A 24,220-nucleotide genomic window follows, 5' to 3' on the forward strand; every position below is an offset into this window, starting at 1 on the left:
CAAAATGATTTCATGCTCAAAAGCTTTTTCAATCCTATTATTACTTGAATCATGATCTGGCATGAATGTAAATACATAAATAAATAATATTTCTACTATTTGCTGCTTCCCAATGATTACAGAATTGGTTCACTAATACATCCCAATAGGTTTGTACTTTACCTGACACAAAAGTGGAAAATAAAAACGTTTGTTATGCACCAAATACTATAAAAATGATTTACACAATAAATGGCAGACGTTTTTGTTTAGTCTAAGGATATATCATTAAGTCAGTTTCCTACTGGTAGCAAAAGGGGGCGACAGCAGCACAGTGAAATGCATGAAAAAACAGCGGCTTCCGTTCTGTAAGTCACTGTCAGCAGTTTGCAGTTACTGTTTGTTCATATTAGTTATGTTAACACTGTTTTGTCGTGCAGCTTTGTCGTTGTCAGTGTGATTTAGGCGTTGGCTCTAAACGCTTTAAATCATGGATGATTCAGACACCAGCGCTATTCTTGCGGAGGACCTGGAGTTGAGAGACTCCAGCAAAATCTGTTGTTGTTTTAAGGTGCCACAAAACAAACGACCACCGCCGTGTGCGTGTCCGTTTTCCGTAACCGTGGAGCCCGTTATGTTTCTGTCCACGTTCTCCATAGTTCTCCAGATGCCTCTGTACACGCAGTACCTGTGGGATCGTGTCAGTGAAGATGTGGGTTATAATGGAACAAAGGGAGGAGGATGTAATGCATCTACAGTCTACGATCCTCTGCAGAAGGTAATAGATATTTGACACTTTATCTGGGTTCGAAACCCAGGTCCGTTTTTTGTTCAGAAAGCAGCCGGCTCGGCACGATTGTTATGAAGTTTTTTTTCCCAGTGAGTGAATCAATCAAAACCGTTCGGTTCCTGAACGAATGACACTTCTGAGCAGATTCTTTTTAGTGAATCGAATACAATGAAGCCCACCTAGTGTAGTCCGATTCCCGAATAAATGACTGTTATGAGCCGCTTTTTCTTCTGTCAATTAAAAATATAGCACTGTACCAGTGTTGTTCGATTCCCGATCGAGTGCCTTTTATGAGCCGCTCTGTTCAATGAATCAAAAATATACAGCGCTACCAGTGTAGGTCGATACCCGAACGAATGACTCTTGTGAACCGGTTCTTTTTAGTGAATCAAAATATAGTAAAATAAAAGCATACAGCACAGTACATTTGTGTGGTCCGATTCCCAAAATATATTTTTTTTAAATCACAAAATTTGACTATTATATACCAAATCAAATTCATACTGCGTGACCAGTGTAGTTTGATTCCTGAACGAATGCCACTTATTTAGTTCTTTTTAGTAAATAAAAAACATATAGCACTACCAGTGAAGTCCGATTCCCAAAGGAATTAACTTTGTGAGGCTTTTTTTTATTCAGGAAATCAAAAATATACAGTGTAACCTGTCTAGTACATTCTTGAACAAATGGCACAGAGTCTGTCCTTTATTAGTTGTTAGATTTTGCTGTATTTGGCTGAGCAGTGGTTTGGGTGGCTCACCAATGTACTAGATTTCTCTAATACATAAAATAAGTAAGCTTGACCAAAGTTCTTGTGGGGAGAAGAATTTATTGAAGGTAGCAGTGTAGCAGTTCTTCAGCAGTGATGTTAGCATGTCATCCTTCAAACAATCTTAACCCAGTACTGTCTGTGAGACCAGACCTTTATACCTGGTAACAAATGTGCTACAAACAACACAATAACACCCCATGGAGAGCCCATGATCCATTGTCCTGATGGCCATTTGGTTCACACATTAGAACAGTTCATACAGCTGGCTACAGTTGATTCAAATACATTTGACTAAAGTTAATTAAAAACAAATAATCTTTCATAGTGAATCACAAAAATGGACCAGTTTACCCCAAATCAAAAACATATTGCACCACTAGTGAAGTCTGATTCTTAAACAAATGATACATGAACCAGTTCATTTTCCTAGTGAATTAAAAAAAATACAAATAAATATATGACTCACTGAAGGAGGCTGCTGTATCTCAAGTAGCCTACTAAAGAAAACTACAATAAATGTTTCTGAAAAGTGAACTCTAACCACTAAAGTGACACAAACGATGATTTTATATGTGATTTGTCTCCTTCATCTAGGAAGTGGAGACTCTGACTGCACACTGGAGCCTGTACATCAATCTGGGTGGATTTGTAGTTGGGCTGATCATGGTGACCCTGCTGGGCTCATGGAGCGACCGTGCAGGTCGGCGTCTTGTTCTGATCATCCCTTCCCTTGGCCTGGCTGTTCAGGCGACTGTGTATTTGATTGTAATGTACCTGAAGCTGCCTGTGTTCTGGTTCCTCATTGGGAGAATCTGCAGCGGCCTGTCTGGAGACTTCAACGCCATTTTGGCCGGTTGCTTTGCATATGTGGCTGACACAAGTGCCAGGGGTTCCCGCACCTTTCGTGTGGCGATACTAGAGGCTTGTCTGGGATTGGCTGGCATGTTTGCGAGCATCATCGGAGGACAGTGGCGAAGGGCACAAGGGTATTTGTCACCTTTTCATACATAAAATGTAATATTTTTTAAATTGTTTTTTTTTTTAATGTTGTTTGTTTCCCTCTAGGTATATAAATCCATTCTGGCTGGTATTGGCCACAAATCTTGCAGCAGCCCTTTATGCATACCTTTTTGTGCCTGAAACGGTCACCCCTGACCCAGAGGCAAAGCTCCTCTCCACCAGGCACCACCGGGCCGTCTACCGACTTTATGCATCTGATGCACCGCAGGGGCGCAGAACTAAACTCTGGTTGTACACTCTCTGCTTCTTTTTGGTGGTGTCTGTACATTTAGGCTGCAGTGACCTCTATGTGCTGTACGAGTTGAGCGCTCCACTCTGCTGGGGTCCAGAGCTGATCGGTTATGGCTCTGCGGCGAAGCATGTGGCTTACCTCACTAGCCTGACGGGGCTGAGGGTCATGCAGTGCTGTCTGGAGGACTCCTGGGTGGCTTTGGTGGGCCTTACCTCTAACATAGTTGGCTTGATTGTGTTTTCCATCGCTAACACTACAGCTCTGATGTTTACAGGTAAGATCTCCTATTCATAAATCTGTATATGAAGAGTTCAGATGCAAAAGCCTCTAAGTGCCATTTGAAATTTTCTTCTAAAATGAGCATTGTTATCAGGCTCCTATATGTAGGTTCAGTAATTTCACTTTAGGTTCTTTTCATTGCCATTAAAGTGAAATAACTGAACATAAACATAGGAGCCTGAGAAAAATGACAATTTTAGAAGAAAATTTCAGACAGCATTTAGAGGCTATTGCATCTGAACTCTTTATATATAGTTTTATATATATGTTTTTGAAAGAAGTCTCTTATGCTCACCAAAGTTTCATTTATTTAATCAAAAATACAGTAAAAATAGTAATATTGTCAAATATAATTGCAAATTTAAATTTATTTATTACATTTATTCCTGTGATGACAAAGCTGAATTTTCAGCAGCCATTCATGTGACACTGAAGAGTCCAGTCGTCAGTGTCACATGATCCTTCAGAAATCATTTTAAAATGCTGATTTGGTGCTTAAGAAACATGAAACATTTCCTATTATTGTTGTTGAAAACACTTGTGCTGCTGAATAATTTTGTTGAAACCGTGATACATTTTGTCAGGATTTTTCTTAAATATAGAGTTCAAAAGAACAATGTTTATTTGAAACAGATTATTTTTGCAACAGTATAAAAGTCTTTATTGTCGCTTTTGATCAACTTCATGGGTCTTTGCTCAATTAAAGTATTTAATTAAAAAACATACTGACATAAAACCTTTGAATATACCTATACGATATTTATGTTTGCGGTTGTATATAAGTATATCTTAATAATGTATTTTATGTTAAATATCTGTATACAATTTTATCTTATATTATAAATGTAAAAAAAATATTTTTTATAAATATTTATTAACTGATTATGCTAGTATATACTGATTGTACTAGTTTTAAAATTGATTATTTACTGGTTAACACAGTCTTAAATAATTAATTACACATATTTTATTACGTTTTTTACATAAAACGTACAGCCAACAGTCTGAAAAACGTGAAAAGTAACACTATTCAATTAAATGCATTTATCTGACACTTTTCCAGAGTATGCATTTAAGATATTAGGTTAATGTTCTACTATTTAGAGACTGTTTAGGCCTACATTACAGGATAAAGGTCAAGATTCTGTTTCAAGACATTTCGAAATACAAGCAGTGCTGAAGCAACCTACAGTAGGTAAATGTGCATAAAGGAAATGAACTTGCAGAAATGACAGAAACTGCTTATCTATCTGTCTATATCAGGATATGGGCTGTGCTTCCTTTTTATGGCTTCTACCCCAGTCCTGAGATCTAAACTGTCCAAGATGGTGGACCCTTCAGAACAAGGTGAACAAGAATAGCCTTGCGTCACAAAGAACAATGTTGAATGACATAGAACGTTTTATTTATTTATTTGTTTTCTTTTACTTCATCCTAGGTGCTCTGTTTGCTTCAGTGGCGTGTGTGGAAGGTCTGTGCTCACTAGTATCTAGTGGGGTCTTTAACTCTCTGTACCCTGCCACCCTACACTTCATGAAAGGATTCCCCTTTATCTTTGGCGCTGTCATCCTCTTTATACCAGCTGGCATTATCGGGTAAACCCTCATTGCTCATTATTTATGCTGTTGGTTTGTAAATTTTTTCCCAGTTATCTCAACGGCAAAAAGTGGTCCAATTTATCCAGACTCACCCTAAATGAACCATATCCAAATTATTTCAAAGTTTATATCTGGGCTTATGTCAGGGCTGTATATTAATCTAAATATTTTTTTCTTTAATGTGTACAGGGGCTTGGGTTGCCAGGAGAAGAAAGAGAGCAGAGAAAACAGAGAAGGCTCTGGAATATCCTGACATTGATTCTGTGAGAGTTATGCTAGAACAGCAAAAGACAGAATAAGGGATGATTTTCTGCACAACTGGGATCCTAAAGCTGACTGCTAATCGAGCACACAAAAGGGACTCATGTGCAATACGAATATTAGTCGGAGCATTTATTTTTTTTTTTGAAAGAAATAATTTTATTGAGTAATGGCAGCTTTGTCATCACATTTTTTTTTAAAAACAACACTTATTTTATTTTATAATAGTATATTACAATGCATATTTATGTTTTACTGTATTTTTGATCAAATCAATGCAGTCTTGGTTTTCATAATTTGTGAACCTCATCCGATTCCAGCATCAGCAATATTGTACTTAAGCCACTTACAGTGAAAATAAGCCACTGGTAGAATAGATTTCCCCAAAAAGTGTTAACACTGTGACTCTGTGGTGCTATCAAAACATTGTTTCAGCATCCTGACCAGCCAGAAACAGCAACATTAGCTCAACCAATGGCGTGAGTTTGGGTCGGCCAAGATTAGGAACCTGTTTTTGTAATTCTGTTTTATGAAAATTTAAAGTTTAAAACAACTGTGTGTATTAATCTTTGAATAACAGCCATACTACGAATTCAGGACCCATGATCACAGCAATGTTCCTCCTTTTGTTAACAAGCTTGTCAGTTGTGCTCAAGATATGTCAAATCTGTGAAGCAGGTGATAATTATGTGGATGTGAGACTGTTCAGTTATGGCTGTGTGGTTTAGCAATATGCTAACAGGAAGTGAAAATTACATCTTTGTGTTTTGTGTATGTCTAAATTTGTCAAAGCCAGATATCTCAGCAGTTTTATACAAGAAAATGTGCATACACTGCAGAAAAAACAAAATGTGGACAAGCAGAATAAAGGAATGTTTTCCAAAACAAGCTTTATTGCTGTTTATTTTCAAGAAAAAAAAAGAACATTTTATTATTTATTTGTACAGATTTTACACGCTGCATTACACCTGAAAGACACTCGGATAAATATCATAAGGCAACAACAGGGAGCTCAATAGCAGCATAGAGCTTGAGGTGTTAGTAAATGTTCATCTGCATTTTCCTTGACCGAATCCTGCAAATCCTGCATTTTCACAGTGACTGAAAATGTATCATTGACTCAAAATTGCTGCATAATATTCTCGCAAATCCTAAGAAAGCCTCTACAGCACTACAGTCTTTTGAGTCCCGAAACTGTTGTATCAGGGTTTGTTTCTAATACTGCAAGAAGTAATTAATAACCATAATGATTCATCTTAAGCTTTATGAACTGTTGTGAAATATGTGTTATTTGCGTTTTGAATGATGCACTGTACATAATATCAGAACTTAACGTAAAAACCTGCACAAACTGTAGTTAGATTAACTAACTGAACTAGAATAAAGGAAATATAAAAACTGATGTTTAACATTTCATAAGGCTTTCTTTCAAAGTCTTAACTGGCAATGCTATAATGCAAGATTATCTAGTAATATCTGACTATGGATTGACTATGCTTAGATTTACATAAATTCGACTCGTAATGCAGAAATAGTTTCAACTTCCTGAGTTACAGAAATGTACCACACAATTCTGGCAGCACAGTCAGTACAGTTTGATTACTAATGATTACTTAAAATGAATACTGATTACTTGATGTTATTTAGAGCCACAAATGCTGTCGACAGACATAAAGCTGTAAATAACTCAGAATAATCTTTAAGGTGCGATCACATTTACTTTTGCGAATTTTGCACACAAAAAAAAAACTAACACCAGTGTATAGGAATCCATCATGTGATGTTGAAAAATTTCCTCATGCAGATTTCACAATGGGTTCAGGTTAGTCACATAAACTCACCACACTGACCAACAGAAAGTGACTTGCTTATGTTAGTGATGCTTCATATATTGCTACACAATTGACAAGATGGACTGTTATTCCCCTGTAACATATTGCCAAACTTTGCTAATGTGACCGCACCTTGTAAATTCCGTTGCATCTTTGGGTAGGTTACACGTATGTATCTATCTAGACCAGCTACATGCATACAACCAAAAGACACACTGGCCTCTGAGGGGTAAGCAGGTGTGTTCTGATTACACGGTGGTCATTATTGGAAACACCTACTTATTAGGCATAATAAAGGGCTTTTTATTTGTATGTTTTATTTCTTTTGTGGCTCTTTTTTGTCTGTCTTTGCTCCGTCTGGTTGTTCTTGGCTTGGGCATCCGTTGATGAAGCGCAGAATCTTTTCAATAGTGGCTTCTTGATACTCATGGGACCACCTGTGACATTGAGAGAAGAGATTTACGTTAATTCTTTTTACAATTAGATTATTTTAGATTCGTGCCTACATTACAAACTTTTATTGATTATGGATCTGGTGTAGCAGGCATAAACTAGAGGAAAGCATATTGTATATCATAGAATGATTGCACCAACAGGTTTAGTCAGGCAGAGTGTTGACTCACTTAATGCCATTAAATTTGAGAATGCTGCACATGTCTTCTGGCAGAGAGGCCGGATCGGGCCACACAAAGTTATCAGTGACAGGAACAATGTTCTTCTTCCCATTCAGAGCTGTGACAATCTCCTGTGGGTAACATAAATCAAAATGTTTAACCTCACACGGCTTATTGACAATATTAATGCACCTAATTACATATTTCAAGGTGTTGGCAGAAGGACGTTTTGGCATCTTCTGAGAACAGATTTGAGGATTCTCAAATAGAGATTCTAATTGGGATAATGACTGAAGCATTCAGGAGTGTATTTTGAGTCCAATTTCAGCATTTGACCTGAACCTTGAGTAAATATGGCTTTATTTTAGTGCTGGGCAATGATTAATCGCATCCAAAATAAAAATTATTGTTTATATAATATATGTGTATACTGTATATATTTATTATGTATATATAAAGACAGACACATACAGTATATATTTATAAAATATTTACATGTATATTTATATAATTTATATTATATAGAAATATATTTAATATATAAACATAACATATTTTTCTCAAATATATAAATGCATGTGTGTGTATTTATATACGCATAATAAATATACATATATTATGCACTCAAAGACGTTCATTTTGGATGCGATTCATCATTGCCCAGCACTACTTTATTTATAGAAGTACAGTTTGATCAAAGAAGGATTTCTGCCTCTAACCTTATGAACCCAGTCTTTCATAGCCACGTCGCCCATGCATTTGTCCAGCGAGTTGGCTGACAGCACCAAGATGAAGTTGCGTGCTCGCTGTACACTCGTGATCAGCTTCTCCTCGAACCTGCCAGCTTCCAGTTTCTCCACATCAATGAAGACGCTGAAACCACGCAATTGTAGATGCACCTTCAGTAGGCTGCAGAGAAAGAGAAAAACAGGAGACGTAGGGTTTATTTCAACCAATAACTGGCCAATATTAAAATTCTATACTACTTTGTGTAAATAAATGTAAAATAAAACACTGAAAACAATGATTTCAAATTATTTTACAAGAGAATTTATAAATCACTACATCATAATGAAAAATATTACATCCATTCTTCACACAACAGTATGAAAAGTATATTCCATTTGAGATCTGCAAGAGAACATTAAAGATCACATTGAACAGTGTTACTAAAATTATTAAGCAATTTTAAATATTAAGTTATATGATGTGATTAATCGTGATACATTTTTGGGCAGCACTGGTAAAAACTAAAACTAAAATAGGATAAATGTGCACAAATAAATATCCAATAATCAATATGTACAGATATATTTTGCATCCATTAACTGTCATTCAAATAGAGCCTGTGTAAGTAAATAGGTGCCATTACTGTAAAGACACTTAAAGGGATAGTTCACTCAAAAATGAAAATTTGATGTTTATCTGCTTACCCCCAGGGCATCCGAGATGTAGGTGACTTTGTTTCTTCAGTAGAACACAAACAAAGATTTTTAACTCAAACCGTTGCAGTCTGTCAGTCCTATAATGCAAGTCAATGGGCACACAATCTTTGAGAGTAAAAAAAGCATGCACAGACAAATCCAAATTAAACCCTGTGGCTCGTGACGATACATTGATGTCCTAAGACATGAAACGATCGGTTTGTGCAAGAAACTGAACAGTATTTTTATCATTTTTTACCTCTAATACACCACTATGTCCAACTGCCCTCAGCGCGTGCACAGCATCCGGTGCGTGACGTCTGTATGTGCTCTGGCGTAGTTTACGCAAGCGCCAGAAGCGATCTGTCGCGCGTATACGTCACTCATTGTTTACACAGTGCACAGAGATTGTGGGTATGACGGCTAATCAAAATGGTAATTACTTGCACTTATCCTGATTGTTCAAACCGACTTAAACCTAAAAGATTACGTTTACTTTTCAAATTGCGTAAACTACGCCAGAGCACATACAGACGTCACGCACCGGTTGCCGTGCACGCGCTCAGGGCAGTTGGACATAGTGGTGTATTAGAGGTAAAAAATGATAAAAATACTGTTCAGTTTCTCGCACAAACCGATCGTTTCGTGTCTTAGAACATCAATGTATCGTCACAAGCCGCAGTGTTTAATTTGGATTTGTTGGACAGACTGCAACGGTTTGAGTTAAAAATCTTCGTTTGTGTTCTACTGAAGAAACAAAGTCACCTACATCTTGGATGCCCTGGAGATAAGCAGATAAACATCAAATTTTCATTTTTGGGTGAACTATCCCTTTAAGAGCCATTTCATTTGTGGTCAGACCTGGCAAGCTGTGAACCCGTAGTGCGACGGTAGCTGATGAACACGTCAGGGCCCGTGGGTTGGGAATCGGTTAAGCAGGGTTTAGCAGGGCGGCGGGCAGAAGAAAGGATCTTGGCACGATGGATTCCATTCTCTACATGGCAGTCAGACAGCAACTGTTGGTCTGTAATGTGGATGATATGGTTCCGATCAACTCCTGACTGAACCAAGCCATAAGTGTACTGACGGAATCGTGGGTCTATGTCGGCCAGCCAGTCTGCCAGGTTATTGGGGTCACATGTGGAGTAGTTGGCATAGGTTTTCAGAACACGCAGATCTCGAAGAAACCTGTATAGACGTTATCAGAGAACTGCTATAGGTTATGATAATACAGTAAAAATGCTTCTATTTTGCTTATTTTAAATTTACATGATAACATTTATTTACATTCTTATTTATTTATTTATTTAAATTTCTGCAAATCTAAAAACATAACAGGTTTTTAATCTCAGTTTTCCAATGTGATCTCAGATATTTGGACCCCACTGTAGAGCTGAAAGTAAGATTGAATATTTATGTAAGAATTCTATAATATTTAGCTTGAATAATAAAAATAGCACTAGCCTCTTGCGAGTGAGCCCAGAAGTCATGCCCAGATCCTGGATCAGATCCTGTTCTGTGACATTGAGCAGTAGATCTCCATCCACCTGCAGTTCCTGAAAGATATAGTACAGAAAACTCTGATCAAAACTGCAAGCAAACATCTTCAAGATATCATCATATCCTCCACCTTTATCTAAGGTCAGCTAAACAGCAAATGGGAGCTGTGTACAAACCTGAAACCGTTCACTGAGTGCACTGAAGCCAATCTGCTGCAGCCAGGTATGTACCTCGCCACTCTTCCAGTTGGGTACAGATGAAAGGATACGCCTCGGGACGTCCTCGCTCATCATTGTTAAGGCCCGCTTAGCCAGAGAGCAGACTGTGGCGTTACTGGAGTACATGACGATCCTCTTTAGACTCTGAACAGCTCCAATCTCCTGAAATATCTGAGTAGAAAGATCCAGGGAAAAAATTTACAATTTAATGTAGGAATATTTTATATCTTTCAGTGCCCTGCATCATACTGACTGAATGAAATACTTGTTTTTTTACTAATGTTGGAGTGCTGATTTCAAAAACAGTACCTGTTTTGTTCCAGCACACTTTCTCACAAGATATGATGTGCATTTCGTACTATTTTTGCTTTCGATAACCATTTGTGAGGTGAAGACGTCTATATTATGCCATAATCACAAAATAGAAAAAAATCAGTATCAAATCAGAATCAGAAATCAGAGAAAAAGTCACAAAGACATGATTCCTAACTTCATCTGAGCTAGGTTACAACTATTTGATCAATTCTCAGTCGATTTTCACAATTATGAATGATTCTGAAAGCATTATTTTATGCATAATCCTGATTTCCATTCCTTTGGAGATTGTAAGATAAATTATACATTTTAAATACTTATTTCTTCTGATGATATTTGCCTGTTTTTATTATATTGATAAGTATAGTGAATATATATATTTAAAAAATTATGATGTTTTTATTGATATTTTTGGTAACTTGGCATGATCGAATACAAATCAGCAGAATTTTTTTAAGACGCAGTGCTGCTATTTATGCTTCTGTCTTTGAATAAAATAATTAAAATTATTTAAATATATAATATATATATATACTGTATATAATTTATATAATAAATATTATATAAATGTTTAATATGATTTTATATATTATTTATACTTAGTGTCTTAGTACTTTAAATCTGCATTAATTAAACAAAAAACAAATATATATATACAGTATATATGTGTGTGTGTGTGTGTGTGTGTGTGTATATATACATATATATATATATATGTCACGAATCTGGTCTGTGGCTTTCTGTCCGATTGTCACCAGAGGTCGCCCTTCCATCATGTTTACTCTCACACTATATAGACTGTTACACTTACCCTGGACTTCAGTTCCCACAATCCATTTCACTATGATTGTGCGCATGGCTGCAGCCAGTTACACTCTCTACATAAGCCATGGACTTCCCCTTTCTCACTGCAGAGTATTGTAAGCATATATCGCTACCCTAGCTGATAGCTACTTACGGAGCCTATCTTAGTTTTCATAGTCATAGTCTTGCCTTGCCTGTTTTTCTCATATTCTGATCACTCCGTAACAATATATATATATATATATATATATATATATATATATATTATTGTTTATTCATTAAATACTTACAGTAAATTAGATAATATAATAACAAAAAAAGCTGAAAATAACAAATATAATACTATTATTGTTGTATATATATTATACTATTATATCGTGTGCTGATGATACATGGGGCAACTTTTTGAGCAATGTTGCCAGGTAACTTGGTTAATGTTGCATCAACAGGCAACCAGGGGAGACACAGGGCCCACAACCGATCTAAAGTATCCAGAATTTATTACCCATTGTCAGTGGGAAAGTGCCCAAGCACAATGCTCAAAAAAGTTGCCCTGTGTATCATCAGCCTTAGACACTCTAACTTGTCAGTAACATAGTGAAAGCATAGATAACTCAATAAAATGTCTGCCTGACCTTGGTATTACGTTGACGGGACTTGATACTAGTCTCCACGCACAGATAGAACGCAGCGATGCATTTCCCCTCCAGACGTGTGCCGTCCAGCAGGGGCAGTAAGTGCTGTAGGTCTGCAGCTGTACGGCCCTGCATGCTGTCTGCACTGTCCAACAAGTTGCGTGCAAACTCTTCAGGGTCCAACGAGGCGATGAAGGGCTCCACCAGCTCCAGAGTACCAGACTTCACCACTTCTTTCTCTATTTCCCTATTAGCCGCCAGCACAGCCACGGCCAGACAGGCATGGAACCGAATCAGCTCGTCCTCTTTGGAGAACGCCAGTGGGAACAGCCATTCGGCCGCCTGTTTTTCGATCATCAGCCGCTGGCAGCGGTGCCCACCGTACATGGCGCAGTTTGCCAAGGCCACGCTGCAGTGCCGCAGTACAGTTGGGTCTGTTCCACGGCACCAGTACAGGAGTGTGTCCAGTGCTCCATTAGTGATGAGCTGCGCAGATGTCTCCTCTGTGTGTTTAAACATGTGCTCAAGGATGCCTGACACGCTCCGTGCCAGCTGGGCATCCTCCTGCTCACGGGTCAGGTTCAGGATCACCCCAAGCCCCATACGTGCCACATAGTCCCTGCAGAGAAATACAAAAACAAGCATTTAAAAGAATTCGGATGCATATAAGCCTTTTATCCAACAAATATGCTATATACTAATATTAAATAAATTATTACATAATATCAAACCAAATGGCACCTGCAAATAAATCACACAAGACACTTAGTCCTAATATGATTTTTAGTGGATTTATTAAGTGGCTTTAGGGCAGATTTTTTACACCCCCCAACAGCTGTGGCACAACTATGGTGAATATATTACCCTGTCAGATGAAAGCAAAACAAGTTCGATGTAGCTTTTCAGTCACTTTGAACTTATTTTTTGTCTTGTTTTTGGTATTTATATATATATATCTGTCTATCTATCTATCTGTCTATATATCTATCTATTCCTTTTAGGACAAATGCAGAACTGGACTGGGACAAAAAATTCAGCCCTGGCTATAACAATATTAATTGACAGTTAAGCACTGATTTTGAGTTAGGATGCGGAGAAGTAAATTTACTGATATAAGTAAATTTTTCCTAAAATTAAAGTTTATTAGAACGGAACATATTTACAGAGAAGAAAAAGTCATAGCTTCGTCCATTCGTGTTCATCAGTTACTCTCAAATTCCGGCTTCCCATATAGACTCCCATACATTAAAATGCTCCATCGGGACAAGACCACGGGAATCAGATAAGCCCTTTACACAATCTGACATGGCTGCGGTTGGAATTGAACTGCGGTTGGAATTGAACTGTGGGTTTCGTCTGGCCAGAGGAGAACTGGCCACTGAGCCTGGTTTCTCCCAAGGTTTTTTTCTCCATTCTGTCACAGAGGGAGTTTTGGTTCCTTGCCGCTGTCGCCTCTGGCTTGCTCAATTGGGGACACTTAATTTCTAGCGATTATCGTCGATTTGATTGCACATATACTATTTAAACTAAACTGAGCTAGACAATGACATCTATGAATTCAATAATGAAATGCCTTTAATTGAAAATTGAGAAAATTGAGTGTTTAATCTTATCATAATACATTACTGACACTCTATCCTCCAATTTGATACTGTTAAGTGCTTTGACACAATCTGTATTGTTAAAAGCGCTATATAAATAAAGGTGACTTGACTTGACTAGACTGTCCACTGTAAATGCACAAATGATTGACATGCAGCAGATAGTGCTTCAAATGCCTTCTGAATAGTTAAAAAGAATATATGACCCTGGACCAACTAGTCATAAGGGTCAATTTTTTGAAACTGAGATTTATACATCATCTGAAAGCTGAATAAATAAGCGTTCCATTGATGTATGGTTTGTTAGAATAGGACAATATTTGGCTGAGATATAACTATTTGAAAATCTGGAATCTGAGGGTGCAAAAAAAGTTTAAATACTGTGAAAATCGCCTTTTTTAAAGATGTCCAAATAAAGTTCTTAGCAATGCATATTACTAATCAAAAATTATGTTTTGATGTATTTACGGTAGGAAATTTACAAAATATCTTCATGGAACATGTGTAACAGGTACAGAAAGTGTACTGTTAAAATGTCAGTATAATTCACACACAATTGTTTATTTTCATATACTTTCCTAAAGATGAGCGTTTCCTTTAATTGCTGTGATGTCATCATGAGCCTGCTCAATTTCCTGTTTTGTCTCCTCCTCTTCCTCTTGGCATTGTTAATGGATGGAAGAGGTGGGTTATTTTAGCTCCTGTTGATCTAAATTAATCTTTATTTTAATTGTTGTTTTTATGTCTATATTTTCATTCTAATTTATGTATATAATATTATTTTACATATCTGGGTGGTTATTTTTGTCATTTCATCCTGTTTTAGTTATATTTTTGTGTTTGGCCTATATGTGGAAATGAGAGCACATGTGACAAGTGTACATTTGTGTTATAGAAGCAAAAAGGGCGATTTATTCAGAGGATGCTCTTCTTTGTGTGTTAAATATCAGGTATGTTTTATTTGTTCTCGCTCTTGGCATTGTTAATGGATGGAAGAGAAGCAAAAAGGGCGATTTATTCAGAGGATGCTCTTCTTTGTGTGTTAAATATCAGATCAGTAAATCCAGAGAGATACCGCCGCCTGTTGTCCCGTGTCTGATTTCATCAACAACTACACAACGCAGACAGTTTCATAACTGGTGTCGCGAACCACCGGTTACACGTGGTGCCGTGAGCCCTTCGGATTTCGCATGATCGGCCGCGCGCCGATCGCCGGAGTTGCTGCTTCTAGACGACGGTGTGCTGTGAGATCGCTGGAGGAGTGTTCTGCTGATCGCGGAGGCCGCAGATCGTTTCATCTCGTCATCAGCGTTCAACTATCTGCTGCTCATATCACGTAGGATTGCTATAGGTTGAACGTTTGCCTTTTATGAGCTGTACTGAACTGTTCTTTGCGTTGCTGCAAGCTCAATGACAGTTTTTTTTTTTGTCGTCACATTTTTTTCTCTCCTCCATGAAACCTCACACTGAACTGTTTTGAGTCTACATGACCAGATTTCTGTAAGATACATTTATCTGAATACTAGTTAAGTGATTTCAGTGTTTTTATTTATTTATTTTTTCCTGAAACTGTTATTGCATTTCTCTTTTTTTTTTTCTATTCAAACTGAGTCATGTTTGAGGACACTGTCAGTCAGGATGATTTTAGCCCTGTACAACGGCCTAGTGCCATGTTCCCAGTAGGCAGGGGTAGAGTACTTAACCATCCTGACAATATGTCTGGAGTTTCGCCTCAGTGTTTTGGTAGAGGGAGGGCACTCTTTAATACTGAAATTGACCGTGTACATGCATCTGATTCAGCTATTGGTACGTCAGGGTGCCCAGCTGCTTGCTCTACCCCTTTTACACGCCCAAATGTTGATCACGTCATTACCCCTGAGTCTCTAGGAGGTCTTATTTCTGATTTAGCACAGAAAATTGGTGAGAGCATTACAGCCAGTCTCAATTTAACACAACATCCCAGCCCAGTGCAGTCTAAGTCAAATGTACAGCAGTCAAGTGAATGTTTTGATGCTTCTAATTTGAAAGTCATTGTCCAACATGATGTTGCCCCTCCACCATTCTTTAGAGGTGATCAAAGTGATTTGTTTACAGTACATGAATGGGAAGATTTGATGTGCAGTTATTTGAACAGTAAGAAATGCACTGATGAAACTGCCTCTGATCTCATTTTGAGCAGGTTAGCTGGGAAAGCGAGGGATGTAGTCAAAGTGTCCTTGCGCAGCTTCCCAGGGCCTACTGCTGCAGTCCCCACCACCACCGTGTTCGACATACTGAAGCGAAATTTTAGTGAGTTGATGTATTCAAACATGCCTATGGCTGACTTTTATAACACCCTGCCTAGGGCAGATGAGAGCCCAATGGACTACTGGATAAGGCTGAATAAGGCGATTGATGTGGCTGATGAGTGTTTGCGTAGGCGCAACAAGAGCGTTGAGGACCCTGCTACTGAGGCTGTCATGATGTTTATCTCACACTGTCCAGATCCTGGCCTTGCTTTGTCTTTTCAGTTCAAGCCTGCTGAACAGTGGAGTGCTGCTGAAGTTCAAGAGCGACTGGATAGTCATCGCAGGAACCTGAAGAGAGCTTTTGCTAGAACTTCACGCTCATTGCCTGTGTCAGCTTGCCATCAGAACTCTGTGACTGTCTGTGAAGAGCCTGTATTCAGTTCTCTCAATCAGCCTGAACTCTCCTCAAGTCAGTTACCATGTTTAACTGGTCAGCTCAACCCAAACGCTGCTGCTTTTACTCCTGTCGATAGTATGCAGCAGTTGGTTGACATGATGGATAAAGTTTTATCTCTTTGCACTGCCTCACTGTCCTCACCCAACCCAAACTGTCCTGTCAGAACTTCAGACCCCAAGCCCAGTTTTAGCTCAGCATGTAGAGTATGTCAATCAAAGGAGCACACTACACATACTCATTGTATGCGCCAGAGGCTTTGTCGTAACTGCTTTAAACCTGGACACTTTAAGAGCAATTGTCCTAAGATGACGGGCCTTGAGCTGCCTTCTCCAGCCACCCAGTTAAACTAAATAGCCCATGTGCAGAAGGGGATAACATGGGCAGTGGTGTATTTCCCCTAAATAATGAGTCAGACCCACAAGAAATTTTTAACAATAGTTGCAAATTGTTGCCACCCGACAAAACAGTGCTGTATGTGGGATCTCAGAAAATTGATGGAGCTGGTGAACTCTTTTATGCTCCTGTGACTGTCGGTGGCCAGTCCGTACTGAATGGTATGCTAGATTCTGGTAGTATGGCTTGCACCCTGAGTACGGAAGGTGAATCCAAGTTGTGTGCTGACGGAGTTCTCCCTCGACCTTCAGTGATTCCTGGTGACGTGGTCCTGGTGGGCTGTGGTGGTCTTACTACTCAGCCTAAATGTGCTTACGACCTGGAAATCGAAGTCTCACGGGTTCAAGTTCATCGTACCAACCTTAGTAGTGCCTGGACAGAAGGATGAGTTCATTATCGGCAGTAACGTCATCAAATGCGTGCTTCAGAAAATGAAAGCCGAAAAGAAGTACTGGGAACTGATTTCCTGTAAAAACAGCAACCCTGAGTGTGAAGAGTTTCTTGAGCTTTTGAGCTGTGTTTCTCGTTGGTCTGGTCCTCAACAGCCCGCTAAGCTCGGCACAGTTAAGCTTCGTCAGGCGGTTACTTTGCTTCCCAGATGTGAGCACCTTGTCTGGGGAAAACTACCAGTTAACATTAATGTCTCTCCAGGAAGCTCCGTTATCGTCGAACCCACTACTTCACGTTCAGCTCCACGTCATGTTCTTGTTGGACGTGTGGTGACTCCTATGTGGGGTGATCGATGGGTGCCGATGAAGATCTTAAATCCCACCCAGTCACCAATAACTCTTCGACGTAACACTAAGCTGGCTGATGTGTCTCCTTGTTTGGCGGTGGAGGATGTTACAGTTTCGCAAAATGTGTGCAGACCTCAAGTTTCTGATGCAGCTTTCCCCAAGTCTATTCCACCTGTTGACCCTGTGCGGTTACTGCATGAATATGGTTTGGAGGGCATTGATATCGAAGGGTGTGAAGTCTCCGAGTCATGGAAGGAAGAGTTGGCGAGTCTTATCGTGTCCTATCGTGATGTTTTCTCCAGAGACAGACTCGATTGTGGAGAGGTGAAAGACTTTGTACACCGAATTCATCTGAGTGATGACCGTCCGTTCCGCCTGCCCTATCGCCGAACCCCTCCCGCGCACTACCAAAAGTTGAGAGAGGTACTTTCTGAAATGGAAGAGAAGGGCATTATTAGCAAATCCGTCAGCGAGTATGCATCTCCTTTGGTAATGGTATGGAAGAAGGATGGGTCTCTCCGAGTCTGTACGGACTTTCGCTGGCTTAATGCAAAGACGATCAAGGACGCTCATCCTTTGCCTCATCAGGCAGATTGCCTGGCTGCTCTAGGTGGCAATCTTCTTTTCAGCTCTGTGGATTTGACGTCAGGATTTTACAACGTCCCACTCCATGTATCTGATCGTCATTACACAGCATTTACGACACCCATGGGCTTGTATGAATACAATCGTCTTCCCCAAGGCCTGTGTAACAGTCCAGCATCCTTTATGCGCATGATGCTCAGCGTATTTGGAGATCTCAATTTTTCCAGCCTCCTTTGCTATCTTGACGATTTGCTGGTTTTTGCCCGCTCTGAACAAGAGGCTTTGAAACGCTTGGAAGTGGTGTTTTCACGGTTGAGAGCTAGTAATTTGAAGTTGGCTCCGAAAAAGTGTCACCTTCTCAGGCGCTCCATCAAGTTTCTGGGCCATGTGATCAGCGGATCTGGAGTTTCCGTGGATGAAGACAAGTAGCAGTCATTTCAGCCTTTCAGAAGAATGATTTGATGAAAGAAGATAGCATCACACCTTCGCCAAAGAAAATAAGATCATTTCTGGGCATGGTTCTCTACTACCAGAGCTTCATCCCTGGCTGTTCACGTATCGCAAAGCCATTGTTTAATTTGACTGCTGGTCAAAACGTTTGACGAAAGGCACAGGTAGTCGTAACAGATCTGGCACTTTCCGGGAGTTGTCTCCCAGGACTGGACTCCTGAGTGTGATGTCGCCGAGGAGTTAAAGAGAGCACTTGTCGAGGCGTGGTCTTGGCCCACCCTGACTTTGATCGTCCCTTTATTCTCTGCACTGACGCATCGCTGGACGGCCTAGGTGCAGTGCTTTCTCAAGTTCCCAGTGGCGAGGACAAAGCACGTCCTATAGCCTTCGCCAGCAAGTCTTTGAGCCGCAGCCAAGCCAATTACCCTGCACACAGACTAGAATTCTTGGCCCTAAAGTGGGCAGTCTGTGACAAGTACAGTCACTGGCTTAAAGGCCACGAGTTTACTGTGTGGACGGATAATAATCCACTCACGTACATTTTGACAAAACCTAAATTGGATGCATGTGAGCAGCGTTGGGTTTCAAAACTTGCCCGTACAACTTTAAGATCAAATGCGTTCCTGGAAGATTGAATGTCGTGGCGGATGCGCTCAGTCGTGACCCATTCGTCAACCCAGTGAGTCAGCGACTTCTGTCCGAGCCTTACTCTGAACTTGTCAAGTATGTACTCAGTGTGGAAGATGATTCTGTACAGAAAACATTCCGTCTCACATGCCAGCCACAGACACTTGACACTGAACTCAATCTGAGCTCTGAGATAAACTGTTCCATGACTACTGAGGATGTGTCGTCTATCTTGTCTGTTTATGATGATTGGGATTCAGGAGCTGTTTCCAGAGCAACATCCCTGGCTGATCATTTGACTTCCTTGATTCCTGACAGTCAAGACATAATCCATGCCTTTTCATTGTCCGAATTGCAGGATCAGCAGAACAAGGACACAGTTATTTCAAGGGTGGCTTTCTATGTCAGCAGGAAACGCAGGCCTACCAGGCGTGAGCGTGCGAATGAGGATTTGCTAGTTTTGAGGATTTTGAGGCAGTGGGAAAAGCTCTTCTTGCTTAATGGCATCCTGTATAGAGCTGTCAAAGATCCGCTCACTAAGCATAAAAAGTCTCAGTTCGTCCTGCCTGGCTCCCTGAAACAGCAAGCACTCTCTGGTGTTCATGATATGGCCGGTCACCAAGGTCAGCCACGTACCCTGTCTTTAGCCCGCCAGAGGTTCTATTGGCCTGGGATGGAGCATGATGTGCGCAATTACGTTAAGACTTGTACCCGTTGTGTCCTGAGTAAAACATCAGAGCCAGCAGCAAGAGCACCCTTGGAGAGTATCAAGACTAGTGCCCCGTTGGAGCTTGTCTGTATTGATTTCTGGTCTGCTGAAGATAGGCACAATAAATCAGTGGATGTCTTGGTAATCACGGATCATTTCACCAAGCTAGCTCATGCTTTTCCTTGCCGAAATCAATGTGCTAAAAGTGTTGCTAAGAAACTGTGGGATGGCTTCTTCTGCATCTATGGATTTCCCCAGCGTATCCATTCGGACCAGGGAGCAAATTTTGAGAGTGAGCTGATAGCAGAGCTTCTTGATATTGCCGGTGTTGACAAGTCACGGACTTCCCCGTACCACCCAATGGGGAATGGTGGAACTGAAAGGTTCAACAGAACGTTAGGTAACATGCTGAGATCGCTTCCACCCAGATCTAAGCAAAAGTGGCCACAGTTGGTTCAAACAATGACATTCATGTATAACTGTACTGCCCATGAAACCACTGGGTTTGCTCCTTTTTACCTGATGTTCGGGAGGGTGCCAAGATTACCTGTTGACCTTATGTTTCAAAGTGTGCTTCGTGATGAGTCAATCTGTGATTACAATGACTATGTTCAATCTCTTGTCAGTGATCTACAGTCTGCTATGGCGCTGGCCCAAAAGAACTCTACTGCAGAACAAAAACATCAGTCTGTTCAGTACAATAAGAGAGTCAAAGGATTGCCTCTGTCAGTTGGTGATCATGTTCTCATTGCCAACAAAGGCTGTAGAGGTAAACGGAAGCTTGCCGATAAATGGGAACCCACCATGTATTCTGTTGTTGACTCCAAACCTTCTCTGCACATTTATAAGATCCGTGACAAATCTGGTCATGAGAGAGTGGTACATCGGAATCTATTGTTGCCAGTTAACTTTCTCCCTTTGCCCGCAACTGATTTTTGTGTTGGTGAAAGTGCTAGTGGTGATCCTTGTTCCACACCTTCTCAGTCTGTCTGTGATGTGGCTGAGTCAACATTACCTGTCACTGATGATTTGTCACATGCTGAGTCTCTGTCTGTCATTTCTCACATAGCTGTTTGTGATGATGATCGTACTGCTTCTTGGGTCTCAACCCATTCTTCTCAAACTGTTTCTGAAGCACAAGATGGTTTATCTGTTGACCTTGACACTGTAGCTAGTGCTTTTTCTCCTACTGTCCCTAACAATTCTCATGATCCTTTGGTTGACCATACATCTGACGATCGTTACACCACCAGGTTTGGTAGAGTACTTAGACCTGTTCGTAGGCTGATTGAGTCCATGGTTCAACTTGAAACCTTACTTGGTGTGGAGTCTTTATCTCCTGTTATTCATGTATAGGTTTGTGTATGCCATTTTGCACTGTCTCTGATTTCAAGTGTGAGCTCTATTTTTTTTTGTTTATATTAGTCCTGTTTATGTACCTGGTCTGAGTTTTTCAAAGTGTAATGGGCACTTTGTGTGTGCCTACAAAATGTGTAGAAGTTTGGCCAACTTTCTCCATATTTGTATCCCTTTTGTTTGGGTAGCTTTCAAGGTGGAGTCTTCACTGTTTTTAAAGTGTGGACCATGTAATTCAAGTGACCAGTGTGTTTTCTTTTTGTTAAACTCTAAGAATTTTGTGTGAATTCTGAGGGGTGAGTGTAACAGGTACAGAAAGTGTACTGTTAAAATGTCAGTATAATTCACACACAATTGTTTATTTTCATATACTTTCCTAAAGATGAGCGTTTCCCTTTAATTGCTGTGATGTCATCATGAGCCTGCTCAATTTCCTGTTTTGTCTCCTCCTCTTCCTCTTGGCATTGTTAATGGATGGAAGAGGTGGGTTATTTTTAGCTCCTGTTGATCTAAATTAATCTTTATTTTAATTGTTGTTTTTATGTCTATATTTTCATTCTAATTTATGTATATAATATTATTTTACATATCTGGGTGGTTATTTTTGTCATTTCATCCTGTTTTAGTTATATTTTTGTGTTTGGCCTATATGTGGAAATGAGAGCACATGTGACAAGTGTACATTTGTGTTATAGAAGCAAAAGGGCGATTTATTCAGAGGATGCTCTTCTTTGTGTGTTAAATATCAGGTATGTTTTATTTGTTCTCGCTCTTGGCATTGTTAATGGATGGAAGAGAAGCAAAAAGGGCGATTTATTCAGAGGATGCTCTTCTTTGTGTGTTAAATATCAGATCAGTAAATCCAGAGAGATACCGCCGCCTGTTGTCCCGTGTCTGATTTCATCAACAACTACACAACGCAGACAGTTTCATAACTGGTGTCGCGAACCACCGGTTACACATGATCTTTACTTAATATCCCAATGATTTTTGGCATAAAAGAAAAATCAATAATTTTGACTCATACAATGTGATTCCGGCTTTTGCTACAAATATACCCATGCTACTTATGACTGGTTTTGTGGTCCAGGGTCACATATGATATCCCAGGACAGTTATTTTAAGTATATCTTTCAGGGAGTATGATTATTTTCTGCATACCATTCCATGCTTAAATTGATTATAGATAGCACCTTTAATTTTTATATTCTTATACAAAAAAAAACTTATATTCTTAAGAAAAAACTTATTTTTGAAAAGTATATCTCATTTATTATAATTTATTATAATTTTAGACCAAATAAACTGTAGGCTATGTAAAATGCTTGTGCCACTTTATTTGATATCATGACTAAATACAAAGACATTCATTCATATTTCACTGTAACTTGCTTGTCCAAATACAACAACACAGTTTATCAAGAATGTTCCTTACCTGTTTTCTGAGACCAAAATCTGCTCAAGGAGCTTGGCAGACTCGTATGTGATTTCTACAGCCGGTGTATGCAGCAACAGCAAGAGCAGCTCCAGACCCCCATCCAGCCGGATCCTGTTGCAGATCTCCTCTGCTACCTGTCGGCCCACTGTGGGCAAGACCCAGGCCTCCTCGACGAGCTGGAAAGTCTCAGCAATGGCCCGGCGGGTCTCCTCCACATCTCCAGTGTCTTTTGAAGATTTTAGTGTTTTGATGGCGGAGCGCAGCGCGGGGAGAGAGCCGTCCAACTGGGCCTGGACGTCGGTGCTGACCCCCGGAGACACAGCCCTGGGGCCAGAGCTCGTCCTCCGGTTGTGTAGCCGATTACTGACATATTCAGGGACCGTGAGTCTGTCGGTGGCAAACATGGAGAAATAACGGCAAAACTTGCTGAGATAAACGACAAGAGACAAAAACATCTACCGTTACCAGCTGTTTCTCTGTTATGACAACAGTTCAGATGTTTCTTTGTCTTTCAGCTGTGACAAAGAAATTATTGCGTCGCCGTCATTACCAGGCAAATCATTAATGTCTCATGCTTGGGAAACAGTTTAATTCATTAACGGCGACCGTTTACACCAAACCACAAAAATATCAACACAAATGACGTCAGAGTACTGGCAAGCCTTTAAGATACGCTTTAAGAATCCAAAAGGCCCATCAAGCTTGTTTAAAAACCATCAAATAACAAGATATAACGCTGTCAGAATGACCTCATGTTTTGAGAAAATTAGACAGTAGCCGGTTGGTATCGCTGTATACTGCAATCGATTGCGTTTTTTTAGACAAAGCCGACTATTTCCACTGTCCTTTTGCCACCCTCGGATAGATTCCTGTGAAAGCCAACCGAAGCGATGCTGATTCATTAAATAAAACACCGTGATGCCGTTAAATTTGAAATAAAGTCAAGATTGTTGATAATGAATCCTGAAGCATCCTCAGCGTCCGTTTATAGACCCGCCCAGTGTATCTCACACGAGCCAGAAGAGGAAAATCAACCTCAGCACCATAGTGTCACTTTAGTTCAATGCCCCCTGGTGGACAAAGACATTTTTTTGTTACATTGTTTATTGTATTTCTGTCTAAATACCACAGCCGCTATATATTTTTAATAAAAAATAAAAAATTGTAAAGTTAGTTTTAGCCGAAGTTAAAAATGAGGGGGAAAATCTCTTTGAAATTCTTAATATTGCCAGAAAAAAAGTCTGTAAGGTTCTTGCAGTGTTAAAACGAGATGCTATTTAACCGAATGGATTTGTACTGCACGTCTTTTAAAACCACAGGTACATTTTGCTCAAAGGGGGGTTATCACCTTGCTCCAGAGCACAGT

The 24,220-nt window shown here is 39.8% G+C and overlaps 2 protein-coding genes across 2 annotated transcripts; one reads left to right on the top strand and one right to left on the bottom strand.

Annotated features, from left to right (window-relative positions):
* Positions 1-288: 288 nt before the first annotated feature.
* slc46a1 (solute carrier family 46 member 1) lies at positions 289-5,819 on the top strand. Its single transcript, XM_058799725.1, has 7 exons — positions 289-347; positions 420-757; positions 2,136-2,527; positions 2,607-3,067; positions 4,336-4,419; positions 4,511-4,667; positions 4,860-5,819. Exons 2-7 carry the CDS (start codon positions 470-472, stop codon positions 4,921-4,923), a joined length of 1,446 nt encoding a protein of 481 aa, XP_058655708.1. The 5' UTR covers positions 289-347; positions 420-469; the 3' UTR covers positions 4,924-5,819.
* sarm1 (sterile alpha and TIR motif containing 1) lies at positions 5,815-23,888 on the bottom strand. Its single transcript, XM_058799724.1, has 8 exons — positions 22,852-23,888; positions 12,274-12,892; positions 10,478-10,690; positions 10,266-10,357; positions 9,663-9,989; positions 8,097-8,286; positions 7,387-7,508; positions 5,815-7,200 (listed from the first exon to the last, which is right to left on the bottom strand). The coding sequence occupies exons 1-8, from the start codon at positions 23,307-23,309 to the stop codon at positions 7,080-7,082; spliced, it is 2,142 nt and encodes a 713-aa protein (XP_058655707.1). The 5' UTR covers positions 23,310-23,888; the 3' UTR covers positions 5,815-7,079.
* Positions 23,889-24,220: the final 332 nt, after the last annotated feature.

This window comes from Onychostoma macrolepis, chromosome 15, assembly GCF_012432095.1.
Source record: "Onychostoma macrolepis isolate SWU-2019 chromosome 15, ASM1243209v1, whole genome shotgun sequence".
Taxonomy (NCBI): domain Eukaryota; kingdom Metazoa; phylum Chordata; class Actinopteri; order Cypriniformes; family Cyprinidae; genus Onychostoma; species Onychostoma macrolepis.

What these genes read in the sequence shown, in the direction of transcription:
- slc46a1 (XM_058799725.1), top strand. Translation starts at nt 470, where the DNA reads ATGGATGATTCAGACACCAGCGCTATTCTTGCGGAGGACCTGGAGTTG. An exon ending in TCTACGATCCTCTGCAGAAG is followed by an intron (nt 758 to 2,135) that starts GTAATAGATATT and finishes TCCTTCATCTAG; the next exon opens with GAAGTGGAGACTCTGACTGC. An exon ending in ATACCAGCTGGCATTATCGG is followed by an intron (nt 4,668 to 4,859) that starts GTAAACCCTCAT and finishes TAATGTGTACAG; the next exon opens with GGGCTTGGGTTGCCAGGAGA.
- sarm1 (XM_058799724.1), bottom strand. Translation starts at nt 23,309, where the DNA reads ATGTTTTTGTCTCTTGTCGTTTATCTCAGCAAGTTTTGCCGTTATTTC. An exon ending in CACTCAGTGAACGGTTTCAG is followed by an intron (nt 10,358 to 10,477) that starts GTTTGTACACAG and finishes TATATCTTTCAG; the next exon opens with GAACTGCAGGTGGATGGAGA. An exon ending in TCTGGGCTCACTCGCAAGAG is followed by an intron (nt 9,990 to 10,265) that starts GCTAGTGCTATT and finishes ACGTCTATACAG; the next exon opens with GTTTCTTCGAGATCTGCGTG.